Source organism: Silene latifolia, chromosome X, assembly GCF_048544455.1.
Source record: "Silene latifolia isolate original U9 population chromosome X, ASM4854445v1, whole genome shotgun sequence".
NCBI lineage: Eukaryota > Viridiplantae > Streptophyta > Magnoliopsida > Caryophyllales > Caryophyllaceae > Silene > Silene latifolia.
The window spans coordinates 144495256-144521017 of record NC_133537.1 but is presented as its reverse complement, the minus strand read 5'-3'; the positions used below and the strand labels follow the sequence as shown (position 1 = coordinate 144521017).

The 25762-nt window shown below is 41.3% G+C and overlaps 1 protein-coding gene across 1 annotated transcript; it reads right to left on the bottom strand.

Annotated features, from left to right (window-relative positions):
- Positions 1 to 2618: 2618 nt before the first annotated feature.
- Positions 2619 to 4594, bottom strand: LOC141618483 (uncharacterized). The gene is made up of 4 exons (XM_074435597.1): positions 4435 to 4594; positions 3808 to 4070; positions 3369 to 3765; positions 2619 to 3226 (listed from the first exon to the last, which is right to left on the bottom strand). The coding sequence occupies exons 1-4, from the start codon at positions 4592 to 4594 to the stop codon at positions 2619 to 2621; spliced, it is 1428 nt and encodes a 475-aa protein (XP_074291698.1).
- Between the last annotated feature and the right edge of the window lie 21168 nt (positions 4595 to 25762).

Here is a 25762-nt window from a genome sequence, read left to right as displayed (position 1 = left end):
AATCTAAGTCCGTCTTTGTGATCATTCTGAAATCTCTTCCTCGTATCCTTGCTTTAATCTCCGCAATAATTTGACTGAATGTTCTTTCAGGTCTCATCAGAATCCCCTCCATTCTACTTTTGTTTCATTGCTGCCATATTTGATACACCATCCCTCACAACAGGGCAAGCTGCACCCCCTTCTGCATAGCTGTACCTGTCATCTGTGTGCACCAGCCTAACACATCAGTGACAGGGAACGCAATATTCAACCTCTGACTCATCTCCTGCACTACCTTTCTGCTGTATATACAGTCACACCATAGATGGTCTAGGCTTTCAGCAGTCTGGTTGCATAAGAAGCAGCTGTCATCAATCTCCAAGCCATATTTAATCAGTTTATCCTTCGTCCTCATAGCTCCATGTGCATATAACCACCCTATAAATTGATGCTTAGGCACTACATGCTCATTCCATATCCATTTAGACCAAGTGACGGCAGGTCTCCTATCCTTAAGCCACTCATAATCCATAGCAGGGGTATACATGGCCTGTGCAGTCCAAGTACCATCATTTTACCCAGTTAGCATCTCTTCCTTGACTTTGCAGATCCTTCTCCAAACCCAACTGGAGTTAACAGAAGGTTTGTAATCCAGCCAAACTTTTCCTTTTAAATAGTTCTGATGAACCCACTTCACCCAAATATAGTCCCTCTCTTCCATTATCCAGTGAACCAGTCTGCCTATCATATCCTTGTTCATAGTTTCCTTGTCTTTGATCCCTAATCCTCCCTTTTCTTTAGTACAACTCATTTTTTCCTAAGCTACCAGTGGAACCCTCCTGTAATCAGAGCTGTTGTCCCATAAGAAATTTCTACATGTAGCTTCTATTCTACTGATGATTCCTTTTGGGAGCACAAACATTGAAGCCCAATATGAATGCAAAGTTGAGAGCACTGACTTAACCAACACCAATCTCCCAGCATATATAAGAGAACTTTTTTGCCCCATAATTGTGTATTCTACTGCAGATCTTTTCTACCAAACACTCACAGTCACTTTTCTTCAATCTGGTAGTTTGTATAGGCATCCCAAGATACTTGAAAGGCAGCCTGCCCTCCACAAACCCAGACACTCTCAGAATATCATGTTTTATGTCCTCTGGTACTCCTTGGAAATAAGCATTCGATTTAGCAGCACTTACCTGTAGTCCAGATGCCTTGGAAAAAGTAGAGAAAGATTTGAGTAATATCATCATGGAGCAAGCATCCCCTCTACTGAACATGAGAACATCATCTGCAAACATAAGATTTGCCAGTTTGATTTCTTTGCATAAGGGGTGGTAGTTAAACTCATACTTCTCTGCTGCAAATTTCAAAGTAAAGGTAAGATACTCCATACATAAGGTAAAGATAAGGGGAGAAAGGGGATCCCCCTGTCTAAGACCCCTCTTACCATGAAAATACCCAAACATGTCCCCATTTAGAGATAAAGAGAAGCTTGCAGTAGTGATACATTGCAATACCATCTCTTTAAAGTCAGTGGGGAAGTTAAAAGCATCTAACAGCTGTTCAACAAAGGTCCATTCCACTGTGTCATAAGCTTTTTGTAGGTCTATCTTAAACATACACCTAGGAGTAGCATTACGTCTTTCATACAACTTTATCAGGTCTTGGCAAATAAGTATGTTCTCTTGGATGCTCCTATTTTGTATGAAGGCCCCCTGGTTTTGATCAATGATGCTAGGCATGACATCAGCTAATCTAGAACACAGCAGCTTTGATATGATTTTGTAAATGACATTGCAGCATGCTATAGGACGAAACTGAAGGACACTCTGAGGTCTCTCACATTTGGGAACAAGAGTAAGAGTTGTAGCATTGACTTGCCTGAGGAGCTTCTTGTGAATAAAAACTGCAGATACTACATCTCCACCTATCACACTCCAAGCATCTTTGAAGAACTTACTTGTGAAACCATCAGGTCCGGGTGACTTGATGTCAGGAATGCCAAACACAATATCCTTGACCTCCTTACCAGTGACTGGTCTACACAGCATTGCATGATGATCAGCATTGCATCTAGTCCCTTTCTCAATAATTCTCCTGTGTACCCTTTTTGTCTCCTTGCTATCTCCAAGCAAGCCCTGGTAATATTCCAGAAAAGCATTTTGTATCTTTTGAGGAGTATCACATAAATTACCAGTCCTATCCTCAATCATCAGGACCCTATTTCCATTCCTTATTTTTTTGAGCATTCCATGGAAATAAGAGCTGTTGGTATCCACCTGCTGCAGCCAATGTATTTTAGATTTCTGAGCCAAGAAACTGTCCCTAGCCTCAGTCAGCTCCCTCAAATTCTTAGAAGCTTCAAACTCCTCAGTTACAAGGTACATATTAGAGGGATCCTTTCCTATCATACCCTGCAGTTCAGCTACACTACTCTGCTTAATAGCTGTGGCATTCTCAATGTCACTAAATTTCTCTCTATTCAAATCTTTCAGAGCAGGCTTCAACAACTTCAAATTTTTTGTCACCCTGAAAAGAGGTGTACCTTGAATTGTATAACTCCAACACCTTTTGATGAGAGGCACGAACTCCTTAGAAGCACCCCACATGTTATAGTATTTGAAGCTTTTGGGTTAATGGACCTGAGTAGAGCTGCAAATCAAGCAAGGAGTATGATCCATCATACCCTCAGGGAGGAAGTTAGCATATAGCTCAGGAAAATGATCACTCCAAGCTTTATTAACCATAAACCTGTCAATCCTACTGTAGATTCTATCCACAGGCTGCTGCTTATTATTCCAGGTGAACAAAGAGCCAGTAGCCTGAATATCTACTACTTCACAATCCTCAATACAACTTCTGAATGGCTCAATCTCAGCATTAGTAGTATTGCCTCCCACTCTCTCAGTAGCTGACAGCACACAATTAAAGTCACCAGCCATGGCCCAAGAACCATCAGCTTGACCAACAATCTTTCTCAGATGATCCCACAGAGGAGTCCTCTCTTGAATGCCATTAAATGCATATATCATTGTAAGATAGAAAGTACTCCTGGTTACCAATGCCTCAACTTTCATATGAATGAATTGAGCATTGTATTCAAGGAACTGTATTCTGAAAGCCTTAGGATCCCAAAGAATCCATATTCTCCCATTCTTATGGTAACCATTATTAGTTGAAATGCACCAATTATTGAAATTATTTACAACTTTACTAAGCACCTTGCTCTTTATTTTAGTTTCTAACAAGCCAAACAAACCAACACCCTTATTTTGCATAAAAAAATTAATAAACTTTTGCTTATTCACCCTATTCATTCCCCTCACATTCCAAAATCCTATTCTATCCATTAAGTAAAAGAAGAGAATTAGGATGACCATTACCAATATCAGAACCATTCCTTTTTGAGGGAGATGTCAGTACTTCTTTATAGGAGTGAGCACCAAAAGTCTCAGCACTATATCCACTCCTGTCTCCTTCCTCTCTATGCATTCTGACTAATCTCTTGCGTGGGGTTACAAAGCCAGTTACCATTGGATTGTTTGTCTTAGTCAAAGGCAGATTGCCCTCCTGTGGTACTGCAACTGGTTTTTTTATCCCAACAGTCTTCTTGACTCTCCATACCTGTTTAACTGGTTTTTTTCCATCATCTCCCTGATTTCCTTTTCTACAATGCTCCATCTCATGCCCCATGCCTTGGAATTTCTTACATTTAACAGGTCTCCACTCATATTCTATATCAACCCTGATGACTATGCCTTTTTCATCCTTAAACGCAATCTGTGCAGGCAGCTATTGGTCCACCATCAGTTCTACCATAACCCGTGCATACCCCAACCTTGTTCTATCCTGAGTAGCTGCATCACATTTAGCGTACTTCCCAATCAAACCAGCTATTTTAGGTAACCCTTTACCCCAAAAATTCAGAGGTAATTTATGGATTTGAACCCAGGCAAGGACTGATTTCACATCATCTTTTGTCATTTCCATGTCCCTAGACCAAGCCTTAACAATCATAGGTTTATTGTCAAAAAGATAGTGCCCTGAACTCAAGACTTTCTCTTTCATTCCTATTTGATTTGAACCTAACCAAAAAAATACCATTTGGCATGAACGAAATTTTGTAAATATTAAATTTCGTCCAAATCCTCCTTATGAAACCCTCAACCACCTCCCACGATGGATTTGCTCCCAGAATAAAGCACAACACCGCCTGACTCCAATATTCAATTTCCTCTTCAACATCCTCCAGTTGTAATTGCAACATATCGTCGTTCTTTGTTTTTGGTTCTTCCTCGCTAACAATAGGACTCTGTTCTACTGTCTCCTACACAATTTCCTCCTCCTCCTCATTCTCAATGTCATCTTCTTCATCTTCTTCTTCCTCTTCATCCGTTTCAACTACTAGTTCAGGGATTCCATTAATCTCATTTATATCTTTTGTCTTACGTCCCTCATCAACATCTGGTCCTGCCCTAGTTTCATGCGAAACCGAGTTTTCTACTTCTTCCTGTTCAGAGTTTTCTACGGCCAAGGATTTTGCCCCTGGAACACTCCTTCCTCTTAGTGTCATCTCCCTTTGTCGTTGCAGATTTGACTTCCTTGCCATTAGTAGGGGAGTTAATCTCAAAACTACGTAGTCTTCTTTTCAGTCGTCGCTCATGTTCTTCTCTCTGGGGTTTTTGTGTTTTTTATTTTAATCTCAATGTATTAATCATGTACGAGTACAAAAGAAAAAATAATTACTTTTACTAATCCAATACACATACAACAGTTTTCAAGAGAAATATTTTATTTGAGTCGATAGTTCAGTACTTCAGTACTGATGCATTTAGTTGATTCGATAGTTCAGTAGGATGGGAAACTAGGTTACAATTTCATAAGGAATTAATTATAGAAAGCATTAACAATAGACAAAAATTGCTTATATAAGTTTCTGAAATGGTTAAATTTTTTTTGTTATAATACATAGATGTAAGTATTCACTTCTACTTTTTCCACAGGTCTATTTTGCTTTCAGGAAAGAAAATACACGTTCACCTGACATCTACTATGTTCATGCTTACGCAAGCATCAATAATTTTTTACAATATAAACAAAGGAAATTTTTAGAAGGATACAAAAACAAGGCATAAATTTGTAAAGCACCTCACTTTTCCACTCTATTCTGTTAAGGGAGAAACCATTGTATGGAATTACATAAAAGCAGTCAAGGTTTAAGTGAAATACATTGGTATATGAGCTAGAAAAGCAAATTCTTTAGAACCTAGAAGGCTAACAGATGAAGAACACTTAAGGAAGAATCAAAGAATAAAGGACAGGCGGGGATGAGAAACATTACACAAACTGATTATCACTGCCATACCAATACACATGGAACATATAAGAATCCAATTAACCAAATGCTGTCAAAATAACATAGCAAAAGTGATTATCACTGTCATAGCACAGAACACAACTATATATAGCAAAAGTGAAACGAGAATGAAGGGGAAAACGCACCGAGTAGCAGTGATAGACTGAGAGGGAGCTTCACCTCTTAAGGTTTTAGCTTTCAGCTTCTTCGACAATGCTTCCAATTGATCCAAATTCCTCTAAATTTAACTCAAATCATATTAGTATCAATGAATCAATTATCAAATAAAACCCTAATTAAACGCAACAGCATAAAAAAAAATCGGAAATTACAAACTTGTTAACAAAAGAAAATTATAAAAATGAAATTGAAAAAGGAGAAAACCTGGAGAGGAGGGAACTGAGCGGAAGGGGCGGCTTGTTCGCAAAGCTTAGAAGAAGAGTGAACAAGGTTAGTCCAACCATTTATGTCTACTTCGTTCGCCATTGTTGTTGTTAACAAGGTTTGAGTATAGTGTTACGGAGTACTATACATGGTTTGGGGTTTAATTTGGGGATTTATTATAACTTTTCAAAATCACAAATAGGAGAGGAGCGTTGTTTGTAAGTCGAGTTTGATGATATTATACGGTCGCCGTTGGTAGCCGGAGGGAGGGAGAGTGAGTACGGGGTTTTGGGAGTTAGGGTTTGGGAGTGAGAGTGAGGGAGAGGATTTGGGGAAGAATGTATGTAGTCGAAATTATAACTGATGGCGGTAAGGCAAATATTTTTGCCGCCTATAATTTTCACTTTAGATGCACATTAGTTAAATGCAATGTCCCATGTCCATGACTTTTATATAGACATGGGTTTTATTAAATATCACATGTCCTTTAAAATCAGAAATAATGGACATGTGTTTTTTAACGCAACCGATGTACATATAATTATATGCACATCGGTTTTTTGCAAACAACCGATGTGCATGTTATGTACATCGGTTTTCCCGATAATCTGATGTCCATCGACTGATGTCCATAACGAGTTTTGTAGTAGTGCATCTATTTTGTTTCCTTTCGTCTTTGTTTGTTCTTACCTCGTTCACATGATAATTTAACATATTGTTCATCATCGTTAACATATAATTCATCATTAAATTCCCGACTTAAATCCCTTATAACCAATATTTGCGGGTTTTCGTCATTAAAGTCAAACCGGATTGTAGAAATTCGATTCATTCATATTGAGTTTCTGGAATTCGACCTTTGATATATTCCTACCTATTTATTATCATATTCATCCTTAGTCCATCATTAATTCATCATATTTAACCTAATTAATTAGTTAGTTCCTTAATTTGTTAATTATTAATCTCATTAATCTTGTAAATAATTCGTCCTATTTCATTTGTTCCATGTTTATCGCTTTTATGACCCTTAATCATATGTAAATAACCTGTTAATCACTTCCATCCGATTAAATAATATAATCAATCATTAAATTAACCAATGAACGTTAATGACTTGCGATTCCGGCTTCACAGCCAGAACTGAGCCAAGGAACAGACGCAGCAACTGCTGCGCCTCTTCCAAGGGACGCAGCTCTGCTGCGCCTGTTCCTGGCTGATTTCCGTCTCTGAACTCCCGTGTTGCCTTGACTTAGTTTATTTGATTATGTATTAATCTACTATTATTCATATTATCACCCTTAATTCCTGTTCGTTAATTCGTTTTCTTCTTTCTTTTCTCAAATTATCCGTTTTAAAGGTATTTTCGACATGAATCGTTAAACCCGATGTAATTATTGGAATTTTAATTATTGTATTTATTATTGTGTTTCTTTATTATATTTAACTTGTATGTTTTCACATGTAATTGAACTTAAACCCCGACTTCGACCCAATTGTATGTTAAATTACTTGTTCACCGACTTAGTCTAATTCTTCACATGTTAGGATTAAAACGTTGGATGTTGCATTACATGCATATAATCGACAATATATCGAGTATAGACAACTTCCCTAATCATTAGTAGAGGCCGCTATCGAGGCGGGCGGGATTAGGTGTTCGATCAAAAGAGCTTCCGAATACGTACCCTTACCCCTTACTCCAGATCTCAGTGAACATCCGTGTTGATTGACATCACGAGAGTCATTCTAGACATAGAATGCTAAGGGTAACGAGTTCTTGGAGTTCATGTCACTACTTTGTGTCTTGACATGGCACGAGGTATTCGAACGGTTTCCAATTTTCCACAATAAATTGGTGGCGACTCCACAAATGCAAACACTTGTTCTTTCCCAAGCGCCCCCGTGGGCCCATTGTCCACAGTTTGGCGACTCCGTTGGGGATAATACACTTACGTATAGCCAAAAGGGTGAAACTTGAACAAGGTTAGGGAATAGTTTGTACAAGACAATAGTCGGTTTTCATAACTCGGTCTTCCTAGATAGTTTCATTCGGCCTTCCTAGGCCCAACCCAACCCATTCGACCAATCGTCCCGTTTAAACGGTCCTAATTCTTATTTGGGCCTAAGGATGGATAGCGATTGACGTCATCCATACCATGGTACTTACTCTTGTTTGTGTCAAGGACTGTCACTACTTGAGGAAATGGACTAGGAATCGGCCTTACTCTTGTTTGGTACGAGCCTCTCCACAGACTCCCGTTATAATGCTTGTATATTGTTTGTACCATACGTGATCACCCTTTTCTAAACAAAAGCACGACGATTTTTGTAAATTCAAAATCCTTCTTTAAAATGTAAAATTTCGAAAACCTGGGCCCAATATTAGCGCAAAACAATTCGAAACTCTGTCAAGTCAAAATTCAGGCCTCAAAACCCATTTCAAAGCCTCACTTCGAGTCCACTCCTACAACTACAATAAAGTTGACTAGGACCAACATTTTTCAAATTTTGTCATTTCCTCAAAACTTACTGACACAAGTGGCACACTCCCACTTCCTGAGTCAAAACATTTCTTTTCTAGTAAGTGTGCTAGAGTGGTCGATCATGTTTTGATTCATCGTTGATCTCTTATTCAGTTTCCAAGATGCCTGAAACAAGCGACGCGAACTTCAACCAACTCCAGAATGGTAAAGATCAAATCCTAGCCGCGCTAGCTCGTATCCAAGTTACTCAAGAACAAGTGTATGATCGCCTTGACACCATTGAGGGCCGAATATATGGGGCATTAACGAGGATGCCTCCTCGAGAAAGTGAGATCGCCGATGACTTCGTGAACGACTTCGGGGACGAAAACCCTCCCATGGGTATAACTGCAGATGAGAAACGACTCCAATACTTGGAGGAACAATTGATGTATCTCAAAGGGGATGACATTTATATGGTGAACAATCGCATGTATGAGGCTGTGAGTTCCAAATTGCCAACCAACTTCAACATGACGGATATCCCGAAATTGAAGGGGCACGAAAACCCTTTGAACCATATCCGTGCCTTTAAGGATTACATGTCTATCAAAGGCATTAAACCTGAGATGTTGTTAAGGATCTTTCCTTCATCTCTTGACACCATTCCAAAACAATGGTTCTACTCGCTAGAACACAAGAAAATCGCTACTTGGGACGATGCCGCAATCGAGTTTGCTAAACAATATGCGGATAATGCTGAGATCCAAGTCAACATGCGCACTTTAGAGGTTCTTACCCAAAATGACAAAGAAGGTTTCACCGATTTCCTAACTCGGTGGAGGAAGACTAGTACTCAACTTGTTGAACGCCCGGATGAAGCCACCCTCGTGGAGAAATTCGTGGACAACCTAAAGCCCATCTATGCAAATCATTTGAGGTATCAAAACATCAAGACTTTCAAAGATTTGACCGTAATAGGTACAAGGATCGAAGATGACATTCGTAAAGGGCTCTTGTTCAAAACGATAGGTCGTGGATATCAAGGCTCAACAAGTCGTTCTTACGGCTCTACTAGCAAGACTGATGAAGTTAATCTCCTTGAGCCATCTAAGAAGAGTACCCCTCCAAGGAAATTCACAAATCTAGGGGACACGTATTCCAACGCCCTGAAAAGATTGATGAAACTTGGTAAACTTCAACCCATAGTCCCTACACCCGAACCAGAAAAGAAATCCAAGTTCTGGGATGAGAATTCATACTGCAAATGCCATAGAGGTAAGGGACATGATACAGAGAAATGCTACAAATTGAAAAATGTACTTCAAGATATCAGTGAAGACGGTCACCTACCAATAGCACCTGGAGGTAAGCCTAACAACACTCAGAATCCTCTTGGAGTTCTAATGATTACAAGATGAATCTATCTTAGATTGCTCACATCTTATCTCCCCAAAAGAAGAGGTGATCAACGGGATATGAACGGATAACGGGGAGGATGTCTACCTCCAAGATCTTTCCTTAGTCAAGAGCACCGAAAGCATCATAGATGAGATCATTGCCACACTAGACACTGAAATCAACACCAATCAGTAGAAAGGATGGAGAAAATCGATCAAATGGACAAACAATCAAGGAAGACTCTTCAAGCTCACTACTGGAGAAGGAGATATGTTTAAAGGAGAGCCAGAAGACGATGAATTCGAGTCAGAGTCAGAGTCGGAGTCAGAGTCGGAGTCTAGAGAAGTTCCAAGAGAGTCTTCTCCTGTCGTCATTCCCACTCCCCTCGTTTCTCCTAGCCTAGTGTCTAATAGCAACAGTAGTTCGGGAAATGTCCCAAACGCTGTCCCTTTACCGCCACTGACCACAGATCAGATGGTTTCTTTGTTTCAACTTTTCTCAAATCTTAATATGAATAAATCAGGTTCTGCTTACTCTTCGTGTTATCTTGAATGCAATTCTGTTTACGATGATAATGAGAATGACCCAAACCCTGACTCAATCAAAATACCTCCCTACATAGCCAAAGAAATACTACAAGAAGGGGAAGGGGGACCAGTGATAGAAAATACTGAACCCATCAACGTAGGAACTGAACTAGAACCCCAAGAACTTAGGATAGGGACAACCCTGAGCCCCACCGAAAGGGCCAGTTTCATAGACCTCCTACACGAGTTCAAGGACGTGTTTGCTTGGTCCTACAAAGGGATCGACAGGGATATTGCAGAGCATAGATACCCAATCAAACCAGGTTTCAAACCCGTGAAACAGAAGCTTCGACGAATGAGGACATAATGGGCTCTCAAGATCAAAGAAGAAGTCGATAAACAATTCAAAGCTGGGTTCATCAAAGTTTCCGAGTACTCAGACTGGGTAGAAAACATAGTACCCGTACCCAAAAAGGATGGGAGAATACGTGTTTGTGTTGATTTTAGAGACTTAAACAAAGCAAGCCTTAAAGATGACTTTCCTCTACCACATATCGACATATTAGTGGATAATACGGCAGATCACGCGTTGCTATCCTTCATGGACGGATACGCGGGATATAACCAAATCAGGATGGCCTTAGAGGACATGAATAGGACTGCCTTTATCACTCAATGGGGAACCTACTGCTACACGGTTATGCCGTTTGGGTTATAAACGACGGAGCTATATACCAACCCACCGCAACTACACTCTTACATGACATGATACATAAAGAAGTTGAGGTATACGTAGATGACATGATTGTCAAGTCCAAGGAAAGAGAGGGACATATTGCGAACCTTCGCAAATTCTTCTCGAGGCTACGGAAGTACAACATGAGGCTCAATCCTCAGAAATGCGCATTCGGAGTGACATCTGGCAAACTCCTGGGATACGTCGTTAACCAACGAGGTATAGAAATAGACCCTTCAAAGATCAAAGCTTTAATCGAAATGCCGCAACCTCAAATAGAGAAAGAAGTTAGGGGATTCCTAGGCAAGGTACAATACATAAGTCGATTCATATTGAAACTCACCATGATCTGCGAACCTATATTTAAGAAGTTAAAGAAAAACAGATCACACTATGTGGGATGATGACTGTCAGAAGGCTTTCGACCGAATCAAGGAAATACTAGCCAAACCGCCAGTGCTCATGCCACCCCAAACAGATCAACCTCTTGGTTTATATCTCACGGTAACTGAAACGGCCATGGGCGCCATCCTAGCTCAAACCGTAGGGAAAGAAGAAAGAGCCATCTACTACCTTAGTAAGAAGTTCTTAGAGTACGAGTACAAATACACACCACTCGAGAAGACATGCCTCGCTCTTGTGTGGGCAACGAAAAAGCTACACCACTACATATTTAGCTACTCCGTCAAAATATTCTCCAAAATGGATCCTGTTAAATACCTGTTCGAGAAACCTGTTCTCAATGGACGTCTAGCGAGATGGACTTTGATGCTCTCTGAGTTCGATCTCAAATATGAACCTTTGAAAGTCATAAAAGGGCGTGTCGTTGCCGAATTCTTCGCAGAAAATCCCATCAATGATACACAAACGATAGACACCTAGTCATTTCCGGATGAGGATATACTCCAAACGGATGTAGACTCCTGGGATCTCTATTTTGATGGGGCATCAAACTTAAGAGGATTTGGAATAGGAGTATTGCTCATTTCTCCTGAAGGCGAGCATACACCAATCTCTGTCAAACTCGACTTCGAGGTGAAAAATAACGCTGCAGAATACGAAGCCTATCTCATTGGATTGCAAGCGGCAGTAAGTTTAGGCATCAAGAATCTTCGAGTACATGGGGATTCAACTTTGATCATCAATCAAATCACGGGATCTTGGAAAATCCGAAGCGAAAGCTTAGCACCTTATCAAGCCAGAATAGACCAAGTAGCCCAATTCTTCGATCAAGTAACCTACTTACATCTACCTCGAGAAGAAAATCAATTTGCAGATGCTCTTGCAAAACTCGCATCTTTGATTAACATGCCGGATAGCATGGTAGAAATGCCTTTATGCATCGAACGACGGTCAGAGCCAGCTTACGTGCACCAAATCACCGATGAAGAGGAAATTACAGAAGAGCCTTGGTTCCAGGCAGTCCTAAACATCAAACTCCATGGCACCTATCCACCAGAAATGGACAAAAGGGGACAACGCGCCATCCGCTTGCTAGCTTCCCAATACGTCCTCATGCAAGGAGAGTTATACAAAAGAACACCTCTTGGTGTCATCCTACGCTGTCTTGATCATTCACAGGCACGGAAAGTGATGGAAGAACTCCATGATGGAGAATGTGGCCCTCACATGAGTGGACCCATGATGGCAAAGAAAACCACACGTTTAGGATATTATTGGACCACGATGGAATCTGATTGCATCAAATATGTGAGACATTGCCATAATTGCCAGATCTTCGGGAATGTGCAACATGTTCCTCCCTCATTGCTTTACACCATGACATCTCCCTGGCCATTTTCTGCTTGGGGAATTGACATCATCGGCAAGATCACTCCAGCCGGAACAGGAGGTCACTGTTTCATTCTAGTAGCAATCGATTATTTCACCAAATGGGTAGAAGCGGCTTCCTACACCAGTCTTACAGCCAAGAACGTGGCAAAGTTCATAGAAACCAATATCGTCTGTCGATATGGTTGCCCACATGAGATCATCAGTGACAATGGATCACATTTCCAAGCTGAGACTGAACGATTGCTAGCCATGTACAAAATCAAGCATCACCACTCCTCGCTATATAGACCACAAACCAATGGCGCGGTAGAGGCAACAAACAAAAACGTTGTCACGATTCTCAATAAAATGATTGACAACTATAGAGATTGGCCAAGCAAGATACCCTTTGCTTAATGGGGATACCGTACATCCGTTAGGACGCGCACTGGGGCTACTCCTTTCTATTTGACCTACGGCATGGAAGCCGTACAACCAGTCGAGCTAGAAATACCATCCTTGCGTATTATACTCGAAAGTCAAATACCCGAAGCCGAGTGGAAGAGGGATAGATATGAATAACTCATCCTCCTGGATGAACAAAGGTTACGTGCATTACATAATGTGCAAACATATCAGGCGCGTATCAAGCGAGCCTTCAACAAAAGGGTTAAGCCAAGGAACATCAAAGAAGGAGACTTGGTCCTCAAATCAATTAGGGTTCTTTTACCTGTCGATCCACGAGGAAATTTCAAATCCAATTGGGCCGGGCCATTCCTAGTCAAGTCCATACTTCCAGGGGGTGCGGTTAGGATCACAGACCTAGACGGGAATGAATTTGCCAACCCAACAAACCTTGACCAATTGAAACGTTACTATGCCTAGAATAAGAGCAAAAACGCGCCTCGTGTGACCTCATGTGTCGCTCCTGTGGCACGAAATAAACGGCCCCTGGCCAAGTTGAATCAAGCTAATGACATCTTCCCCTTGCATTTTGACAATTTGTCAATCTCATATCATCAAATAAACTAAATTGCACTCGAACTACGCACAAGGGTTTGATTTCATTTTTTTAATGAATACGTAGGCAATCCTTCACGGCATACAACCCATTTAATTATTTTAAATGTAAATAGAAGGACATTTGCAAATGCACTTCAAATTCGACAAGAATAATGAAAAGAAAAGCACAACGGTTTCATAACCAATCAACCTCTTTTATTTAATTCCTAATAATAGTACGTTACATAATAAAAATAAATAGGCTAGGATTCTAAAAACCCCACCTTCTTATTACAATAATAATAATAATAATAAATAATAATAATAATGACTTAGGCTACTCTTCCATTTCCCCTTTGCCTTTGTCATTTTTATCATACTTCTTGTCGCGACCTCGAGCCGGACGCTCTTGCGTCACTTCAGACCTAATCACCAATGGTCTCTCTCGTGGTCTTGCCTTGCCATTCTTGTCAACCACCATCTCGACGGTAGGAGAAGTCTTCGGTTTCTTCGAAGGATGAACAACTCGAAACCCGACTTCTTCCTCTCCCTCAGTCAGATGCTTCTCTTCTCCTTTTCCACCTCGCGAACCTTGTAGTCGACAGGTTCACGCTTCCCCAGTCTCTCGCGCTCCTACGGAGTGGTAGCTTTCCTCCACCGCATATAGAAATCTGACACTCATAGAGCACTGACAGAAGAATCCAAGAACCAAATGTTCCTTTGAGCCCAATTGATGGCCCATTCTCTTCGAATCTCAGTAGTAAGCGCCACGGCAGTCTGCGGAACAATGTCAAGCTTCGGGATCCTCTACTTCAATCCAACCTGCCTCATCAACCTCTCCGGAAAAATGTATATCATAAAATCCAATCCGGGAATGTGAACAGATCGGGTAGGATCCAGGGAAGATACTCCAGTGACAGATTTAAGATGCCACCATGGTACGATCCATCTGATTAAGGGGCCATCTTCACTCTTCAGTTTATTCTCCCAGTAATTGCAAACTCGAGTGAAGTCCACCATGTATAGCCTGGTCCTCATTGCAATTGAGCGAGCATGGTAAGCACGAACATAAACTGGGGCTCGATCAATCGAAGACGCTCCATAAGCCAAACCTACCAAAAGCAGGTATTAAAAAAAACAAAAACAAAAAAAAAACAAAAAAAAAGAAGAAAAAAAAAAGAGAAAAGTGTTCTTTTACCTGCAAAATAATGGGACTTCCCAAGTAAGGTAGGTCCCGATTGGCTTTCATGTTATCCAAGCCCAATAGGATCTCTCCTAAGCACAGACAAGTTGGGCTCCTGCACAGCTCCATTTGTTTAATCAGGCTCAAGAGACGAGGGTCGCCCCTCATGTCCACATCGACATGCCCTTGAAGGACATACACATGTAATAGGCAAAATCCGAATGCCCTTCGCCTTGCAACATAAGAGACAGTGGGATCAGCCCTATTGATAAAGCGATCGATGAAATCCAACATTCGCACTCCTTTAGAAGTCACAAGACGGTCAACATCAACTCTGGCCAATCCAAGCAAGTCTCTAAACTTATTCTTATACCCTTGAGCAGTAGAGGGAATAACAGGCAAATGTTCCGGACCCCAACCACCAATCGCAGCAATATCCTTGGGAAATGGGCAAATGTCGCCCCCAGGAAAGGCAAATACGTGATAATTAGGGTCCCAATAGTCAAGACAAGCATCCAAGAACGGTTTGACTACCTTAATCAATTTCAAGCTCAAAATTGCTCCAAAATTATAAGCACCCATGTCGTGTTTCTCCACACTGGAGAACTCATTTGTCCATTCTTTTAGACGAATTGCAAGAGTATTCATGATGTAGGCTTATTTTGGGAGTTTTGTGTAATAACACGAAGAAAGACGGAAGAATTATGTGAATAAAACCTCCCTCGAAGTCTCTATTTATACTAAAAGTTGTTTCCTAAAATCCGTCAGAACGGACGCACTGGGGAACAGGCGCAGCAGGTGCTGCGCTTCTTTGAAGGGACGCAGCTCTTGCTGCGCCTCTTCCTCAGCACGTTTTCCGTGATTTTCCGCGTTGGATCTTTCCAAAATTCCTCAACGAATAATTTCCTATTCATACGGGTTATTATTTTGGTAAATGCGTCAGGTTGCCATATTTCGTGTTTCCTAATTTCGCAGGCACGCATCTCGAGACGATCACGACATTTTCGTCATTTTAGCACACTTGTACATTTCTTTTTTAATTTTCTTTTTGGGGAATCATTTCACCCATTTCATTTAATTTATTCATTTTTCTACTTTTACGTAGCTAATTTAATTATATCATTTTTCAAACTTTACATTTCTCTTTCCATTCTTTTTTCCTTTTGAGGAATCATTTCACTCTCCATTTCAAACTTATATGTTTTTATTTTTTCTTTTTTAGGGGGTAACCCTCCCTACCGTCCGGTCATTTCCGACCAATATTTTGCCATTTCCGGCCAATTATTTGCATTTCTGGACCAAATTTTTGCATTTCAGGTCATACTTTTTTGCATTTCTGAGTCATTGTTTGGCGCTAATTTAGGCCATGTGTACAAATATATGTTCTATGAGGTTTCTGTGTAAATTCCGGCAGCATGACGGTGTAAACCGTCATCTACCAAACCTGTTTAAAGCTAACCTGCAGATACAAACAAAGCAACCCAGCAGCAAAGGCACGCAGGCCATCATATATACAACCAAAAAGGGATATGTACACCAAACTGGGGGCTCGAGCCCCAAAATGAGATCCAAATGTCCAAAATTGGGTCCTAAAATGTCTAAATGTACATAAATACAACCAAAAAACAACAAGCAACATGGAAGCTATTGCTGGTCGCCGTCTAGCTCAGCAACTCTCGCCTCGAGAGCAGCAACCTCGGCGTCTTGGACCTCGAGCTCCCTCACCAGGCGAGCCGTCTCCTCTCGGGACTGGGCAAGCTCTCCCTCCAGCTCACGCTCCCTCTCCAAACAACAAAAACTGGCTCATGTAAATCATTTCAAGCATAAAGGAAGATTAGAAAACTCGAAAATAAAGTAAACGGAAGGCTCATACCTGACGTCCTCGGCCACCAGCAAGCACCTCGACGGCAGTAGCCCGTAGCCGGTTGGCTACCCTCCACAAAGCTACAAACCCGGATGGCGCGACCTGCATTTTAAAAGGAAAATGTTTAGCAATTGGAAAAACTCGAGCAAATGTGTTCTTACACAAAAATTACACGAGTTAGAAGGCTCACCCTCCGAATAAGATGTTGCCACTCGTCCAGGCCAGCATCTCTCACCGCCACGTCAAAGTCACGCAGCTCGGAAATCGTTATCATACCCGTCGTGTCGGTGTACTCAAGGGTTTCGGGGTACTCTGGGGGTTTGATGCCTGCCGCCTCGACCTCCTGCAAGATCAGATGATTTCTGTTAACCGATGATCTTTCATCACATGATCAAACAATCAAAAATGGAAGAGGGTAAAGTACTTACCACAACCGGCCAGTACGCCAACCTCCCGTAGAGGAATGCCGAGTAGTCCTCACCAAGAATAAGGAGGGCGTCGCCACCGACGCCAGCCAAGTCAGCCTCCCTCTCAGCCTCAGGAGGCTCCCTAAACATCGTCCGAGGAGGATCAATGGGAACCGTCAAGATGTCCCAAGAGCACTGACGAGCCAAGCGCTTACTCAAGTAACTCACAGGTCCCATCGACGTCCTCAACAGCAGCCGGCTCGAGCTCCTAGGTCGAAGGACCTCGGCCATGAAAGGAGGAGCGCCAGCGTACTCCTCCCAAGGCCTGGGCACCCACTAGAAAAACAAACGAAGGGTCATTCTTATGATCAGTTCTAAAAGTAGGAGAAAGAAACACAGACAAATGTAAGGTGAAATACTCACGCCGTCCAGCTAAAGAGCGTTCACTTCCCGCCGACAGACGTCGTGGAAGGAACGCCGACTCCTTGTGCGGCACATCACCCAATCCCTCACAACGGGATAAGCCTTCTCCACCGGCTTCGTCCTCTTGGGCGCGAGGCCCGAAAAGTAGGATTACACCCACGCCTGTAAATCAAGATAATAAACAACGATCTTTCGTGATTTGGTAAGAAAATAGAATGATCTTTCGTGAAATGAAGTGAAGGTTCATACCTCCAACAGCAGTCCAGGGCCGACAGCAGCAGGAGAAATCCCCTTCTCCATCAACTCCAGATGAACCATGGCCCTCATGAAGCGCATGAGGACCGCAAAACTAGCAGTGACCCAGTCCCAATGGCCTAAGGAACTCAGGTAAAAAAGAAACGGAAGAAGCTTCGTCGAAAGCCTCTCTCCCTTGTCTCCGAGGTAAATCAAAGACAAGTACCACCAGAGCCACAAGCGGACTCTCTGCTCTGCAGTGCAGGGAGGAGGAGCCGTCTCCCTCCCCTCGATCACCACCAATGCCGGGGTCTTCCCCGCGAAGTAGTCCCGCACGTAAGAACTAGGCACCAAGCCTAATACCGCAGCCGCCTTCGGCGCCAAGTTCCAGCCGATCAACCTCCTAGCCTCCGCCGAGTCAACCCTCATGGCTGTCTCCGGCCACTCCACCACCTCAGTCCCACACGGCAGACCAGAAATCATGCCGTAATCCTCCAACGTGACCCCCACCTTACCAAAAGGCATGTGAAACGTGGAGGTCGTGTCCCAAAATCGGTCCAAGAAAGCTCGGACGAGACTGAGGTTGGCACGAATCTTCCTCCTCGCAATATCCCTCCAAGCCTGCACCAAGGCGCCGAACGCTCCCCGCTCGATCATGACTCGCTTCTCAGCCGACAGCCTCTCGTAGCACCCCATCGCCGTCGTATAGCCCGAGAACGACATGATGTTCCCGGCCTCCTATTTGGATTCGAAACGAAAGCTATATTTAGCTCAAATGAAGAAGGAAGGGAATGACAAAAAGAAATGAAAGAAGAGTTATGAGTCTTATTTACCAAGCTCTTCACCGTCCTGTAGGACAGGTGACCCTCCGCAGCCCAAAGCAGGTGCCTACTGTCCCAGGTCTCAGCCCACGCAGGTGCTCCCCTCAGGTGGCGACCACCCCGTCCAATGTTTGCCCATCTCGGGACCTCCTCCTCCCCAGCAGCCTCCTCCTCTAGGACCTCGTCCTCAGCAGCCATCACCGTAGCGGTGAAGGCGTCCTCCAACGCCTCCTCAAGCACCTGAGAAGGGTCAACAGGAGTGTCCACTTCCATGGGAGCTCTCCCTGACGTAGAAGCCTCATCACCTGCAAAACTAAAGTAAATTTAGGCCGCGTCAAGTGACGACAAGCCTTGATTAGGGGATTTTCGGGTTTTCGGAGCCCTGAAATCGCTCTTTTCTCGCCATCTTTGGCAATTTTCCCACAAACCCGTCCACTCCTGTGGTAATTTGGGTCAAGTCAAGCCTAAGTTGAAGCCTAGTCATGGGTTCGAGTCGGAATTTCGAGAGCATTTCGTTGTAGGAAAGTGTCCTAAAAAAAGCCGTCACCAACCAAAATTCCGAGATGGTAGGAAGTTTACCCACAATACAAGGATTCCAGATGTCAAGTTTTGTCACAAATGGGCAATCTTAAGGCTATTTTCGAAGCAATTTACGATTTATCTGTGAAACCGTCTCAATTTCACTCAAATGCTCAAAACTTAACGAAAATTCGAAATAAATACATGGTTATGATCCTTATATTACCAATTAGCCATTTAAAAAGTTAATTTTGCAAGGCAAAATCATTTGGAGGAAAAACCCCAAATTTTCGACTAATTAGGGTCGAAAACCCTAATTTTGTCAATCCCATTTGATCAAATACGGAAGATAAATGCAAGATTGATACACATACCTCGGTTAGTCATGGCAAATGCAAGCTTTTGGATCAAATTTTGACGGAAATGGTTGGAATTTGAGAGAGAAAATGAGATTTTATGTTTCGAAATAATGAAATGAACCCTCTGTTTCATCGGGTTTTTACGTTAAAAAGACACACCCAGGAATAGACGCAGCAGGTGTTGCGCCTCTTCCAGGGGACGCAGATCTTGCTGCGCCTCTTCCTCAGCTTCCTTTCATACGAATTTTCAAAAATTCGTTATGAGTTCGTTATTTTGTGGGCCCATCTTTGGTGCGCCTCTTCCTTGGTATTATATCGCTTATTTAGTCCGTTTGACGGATGTTCTTCGCCCTGATCCACATCTTCCAAGCCAACAGCAAATGATCGCCCTTTTTATCCAAGACCTAGCTTGTCACAACGAGCATTCCTTCTTTGACAGGTGTTTCGACACGCCTTTATTCTGTTCCCCCAGCGAGAGTACACGGATAGACTTTCCCTCTCGAGACATGGAGATCAGTTCCCGATTATGTTCCCTCAGCGAGAGTACATGGATAGACTTTCCCTCTCGAGACATGGAGATCAGTTCCCGATTATGTTCCCCCAGCGAGAGTTCACGACTGACAGTCATTCCCTCTCGAGACATGGAGATCAACATCGACCCCAAGTCCTTCCGAAGTTTGTTTGAAGTCGAACATAAAGCATTTCTCCCCAGCCTTCCAGATCGTGTCCTCGCTGTCTTCTCCCAATATCACGTATTGTTTTCCCCCGGAGTTTCCAAGAATTTCAGGTATGGTCTCTTCTTATGGCTGGCGAGCCTCCTCATGTAGTCTAATGGACTTTAAACGACCCACCCCGACAGTCGACAGACTCTAAAATTTTCCCGACGACAGGTCCTTGGCTCAGAGCCCTTGAGCCGCCTCGCGTCGCCATAGTCGTCAGGTTGTAATCTTCGATTAACCTGATGGCTATACTTTGACTTTCACCTTGTCCAAGCCTCAGTCAAAGTGGGGGCTCTGTAGATACCTCATTTCTGCACCTCCCGCAAACCACCCGGTGATGATTGGGCCGCATGTTTGGTACGCGGAACGATTTGTGACAGTTTTTAAGTTTATCGTCAAGTGATCATTCAAACATTTATGTCTACCTCTTAATTGTCATCTACGTGCCGATACGGTCGTTTTGGCAGTAATTAGAGTACATTTGGAGTCCGGGCCTAAAACCGTCTTCATTTTCTGATAACCGTTCAAATACTGAGTCGGAATGTTCTGTAATATTTCGGATATTTCTATTCTATATTTTATAAAACTTTTAATCTTTGGTAAACTATTTCCCGTAATATTCACACAAAATATTAAGGAAAACCAAATTATTCTGTTATTCCATAAACTAAACACGGAAATCTTTCTTCCGCAGGAGGAAACCACTTGGGAAAGGACGCAAGTCTTTGCGCCTCTTCCAAGAGACGCAGTGCTTGCTGCGCCTCTTCCCAAGTCCTTTTCTGCGTATTTTTCGTATCTTTTCATATCTTTTCGAGATTCACTTCCAAAGTTTCTCCGAAAACCCTACTTCCTCCACGTGATTAGTATAAATAGAGACCTTCGGTCTCACATATTTCTCACGCGATTGTCCGCCCTTCTCTTCTCCCTTTGCATTCTAAGACAACATTCTTACTTTTTAGCGTCTACGTGCTTGAACATTCGACCACGTAAGCTCGGATCCTTCTGAGTATCAGCCTCATTTTGCATGACCGACCAATTTGACAGACTCCACAATAATCAACTTAATCAATCTTAGTCTTTTTCCTCTTACGAGGGCACTTTCGTCTACATTCGAGTCGAGCATCATTAAACATTAACTTAGTTCATCTCATTTCGTCAAACATATAAGTTTGAGGGTGTAAATCTCTCCTTTATTTATTGTTCTTTATTGTTGTAATCATATTGTAAGATTTATTTCGAAAATACAATTAAAATCGATTTCTAAAAACCCTTTGTTTTGAACCCTTTTTACGGATTAACAGGAGACAGGCGTCGAGAAGGGACGCAGCAACTGCTGCGCCTCTTGGAAAGGACGCACCACTTGCTGCGCCTCTTTCTGAGGTTTCCGCCGTTCCTGCTTCTCTTCTTCTTCCTTCGTCTTCTGTTGATTTCTTCTATTTTGTTTCCTTTCATCTTTGTTTGTTCTTATCTCGTTCACATGATAATATAGCATATTGTTCATCATCATTAACATATAATTCGTCATTAAATTCTCGACTTAAATCCCTTATAACCAATATTTGCGGGTTTTCGTCATTAAAGTCAAACCGGGTTGTAGAAATTCGATTAATTCATATTGAGTTTCTGGAATTCGACCTTTGATATATTCCTACCTGTTTATTATCATATTCATCCTTAGTCCATCATTAATTCGTCATATTTAACCTAATTAATTAGTTAGTTCCTTAATTTGTTAATTATTAATCTCATTACTTTTGTAAATAATTTGTCCTATTTCGTTTGTTCCATGTTTATCGCTTTCATGACCCTTAATCATATGTAAATAACCTGTTAATTACTTCCATTCGAGTAAATAATATAATCAATCATTAAATTAACCAACGAACGTTAACGACTTGCGATTCCGGCTTCACAGCCGGAACTGAGCCAAGGAACAGACGAAGTAATTGTTGCGCCTCTTCCAAGGGACGCAGCTCTGCTGCGCCTGTTCCTGGCTGATTTCTGTCACTGAACTCCCGTGGTTCCTTGAATTAGTTTATTTGATTACGTATTAATCTACTATTATTCGTATTATCACCCTTAATTCCTGTTCGTTAATTCGTTTGCTTCTTTCTTTTCTCAAATTATCCGTTTTAAAGGTATTTTCGACATGAATCATTAAACCCGATGTAATTATCGTAATTTTCATTATGTTATTTATTATTGTATTTCTTTATTATATTTCACTTGTATGTTTTCACATGTAATTGAACTTAAACTGCGACTTTGACCCAATTGTATGTTAAATTACTTGTTCACCGACTTAGTCTAATTCTTCACATGTTAGGATTAAAACGTTGGATGTTGCATTGCATGCATATAATCGACAGTATATCGAGTATAGACAACTTCCCTAATCATTAGTAGAGGCCGCTATCGAGGCGGGCGGGATTAGGTGTTCGATCAAAAGAGCTTCCTAATACGTACCCTCACCCCTTACTCCAGATCTCTGTGAACATCCGTGTTCATTGGCATCCACGAGAGTCATTCTAGACATAGAATGCTAAGGGTAACGAGTTCTTGGTGTTCATGTATGTCACTACTTTGTGTCTTGACATGGCACGAGGTATTCGAACGGTTTCCAATTTTCCACAATAAATTGGTGGCGACTCCACAAATGCAAACGCTTGTTTTTTCCCAAGCGCCCTCGTGGGCCCATTGTCCATAAAATCACAAAATAACTAGTTTTAATTAAGTTACATTTAACTCGAAAAAAACTAAACCGATTATGCATGCAACACCAAAACTCTTGATGCCAATTTTTAGGTTCCTATACCTATTATTAGACTCTTCTAATGGTGAAGCAATTAACATATTAATTATGAGTTCTTTAGATCTAGTGCATGCATAACTAGATAAGAGATAAAATAAGAAAACAATGTTCCTTACATTGTTAAATGGTTCGAAATGGGCACAAGTAAGGTCTCCTACCTTCACTTGTTCTTGAGCTTAAATGTCAATGGCAGATCCTCCAACGTTGGTCTCAAATGTAGAATCCCTCATCAAGAGATGCACCCAAGATTAACCCTTCTCATTACTAAATAATATTTGCTAGATATTTATTTAGTAGTCTACCTTAAAAATAACTACTAATACTCATATATTACATTAATAATATTAGTAGTATACATGAACAATTTGGATTAAAACTTCTCAAGTTTTAGAGAAGGAAAAATAAGTATGAGAGAGGTTTTGCATGTATGATGTTTTGAGAGTTGGTAGAGTAATAATAATAAGAACAAAATTCTTCTCCTCTCACATGAATGAACCGTCCGTGCTCTCTTATGGAGCATTTTTGGGTTTTTCACATTTTGTCATATCAATCCACTTTTGTATAGGTAGTAGATAGTATATAATATAAAGTGTGTCATAAGATGTTGGAGTATCTTTCCAACAACAAAATGACAAAACCAAAAACTCCACCATCTTCACACTTTGGACGGTACACTTGTGCCTATATGGGTCCATCTTTGTCTTCTAATATTTGTCCCACAAATGCTTATAAGTCTTATGTTTAATTATCTTACATAATTAAATATTAATTTGATCATACAACAATTATGTGACAAATTAATAAACATATATTTACTCAACTTATTGAGTAATATTTTACCATTATATCAATATATAATGGGTCCCATAATAGCTAGTTAGTTAAAGTTACAACCTCTTGTAAATGTAAATAACTAATTACCTCTACCTAGAAATATTTATTAAAACCTCAACATAATTTAGTGAATTAATATATTAATCCACTAAATCGAATCTTATTTAATCGAATTACAATAAGATGCATATTTTCTCTCATAAATATAATTTTTTTATTTAAGCAATTAATTAACTTGTATCAATATAAAACTAATTAACTTTACTGATTAGGGCATCATTCTATAGTGTGACCTTAAGGGATCAACTGACCACCACCGTCCTACGATAGTAACGTTAAATTCTAGCAAGCCAATCGTTACCGATTAATGTTGATCAGTTGACTATATAAATGAATCATCCCTTACGTATTCTTATTATGAGATTTGATTATGATTTTAAATCATGTGATCGCACTATTGTTAAGGACGCATACTCTAACACGCCGATCCTTTTTGGGTACGGGGACTATGTTAGCTACCCAGTCGGAGTACTCAGAAACTTTGATGAACCCGGCTTTGAATTTCTTATCCACTTCCTCCTTAATCTTGAGAGCCCATTCTGTTCTCATTCGGCGAAGCTTCTGCTTTACGGGTTTGAAACCTGGCTTGATTGGGATTCGTTGTTCTGCAATATCCTTGTCTATCCCTGGCATATCTTTGTAGGACCAAGCGAAAACGTTTTGAATTCGTAAAGAATGTCGATGAAACGAGCTCTTTCATTTTGGTCCAGGGTTGTCCATATCCTAAGTTCTTGGGGTTCTAAATCTGTTCTTACGTTGATAGGTTCAGTGTTCTCTATAACTGGTGCCTATTTCCCCTCCTCTAGTATTTCTTTAATTATATAGGGAGGTAGTTCGATGGGTCAGGATCATCCTTAGTATCATCGTAAACAAAATTGCAATCAGATAACACGAAGAGGATCCTGAGACAAATTAATGCTACTAATCTTACCTTGATACCCAAGTGTGACAGACCTCAAACTGTGATGCAATTTCGGCTTATAGCTTGATGTAATGTTATATACAAGGTTATTTCAAAGCTGTTGTGTACGAGATTGGCAGGGGTTCTGCCTCAGATTGTTGATCAAAATCAGGGGGCTTTTACCCAACAGAGGAGCATACATGAAAACATAATGATTTGCCAGGACCTTATCAGGCTGTATGAAAGACCTTCTTCCTCTCCTAGGTGTATGCTCAAGATAGACCTGCAGAAAGCATATGATACTGTGGAGTGAGCTTTTGTGGAGGAGTTATTGATCAACTTGCATTTCCATGTCAGTTTCAGGAACTTGGTGATGCAGTGTATCACCACTGCCTCTTACTCCTTATCCTTGAATGGTGAGATGTTTGGGTACTTTCCAGAGAAGAGGGGTCTAAGGCAAGGGGCCCCCCTTTCACCTTTGATATTCACGTTGTTTATAGAATACTTGACTAGGTCACTCAAATATACAGCTGCAAAATATGAATTTGAGTTTCACCCTGTGTGCAAACAGTTAAAGCTCATCAATCTTATGTTTGCAGATTATGTCCTTATGTTCAGTAGAGGGGATGCATCTTCAATGATGTTTCTGCTGAAATCGTTCTCCACCTTTTCTAATGCCTCAGGTTTTAAGGTCAGTGCTCATAAGTCCAATGCCTACTTCAGTGGGGTCCCGGATGGTCTTAAGTAGGATATTTTGAGAGTATCAGGTTTCAGTGAAGGTGAACTTCCCTTCAGATACCGGGGTATGCCTATCCAGACAACTAGACTCAGGAAGAAGGACTGTGCGTCCTTAGAGGAGAAGATTTGCAATAGGATACATAACTATGGGGCTCAAAAATTCTCTTATGCAGGAAGATTGGTAGTGGTGCAGGCAGTGCTTAGCTCACTATGCTCGGATTGGGCCTCTCTTTTCATCCTACCAAAGGGATTATAAATA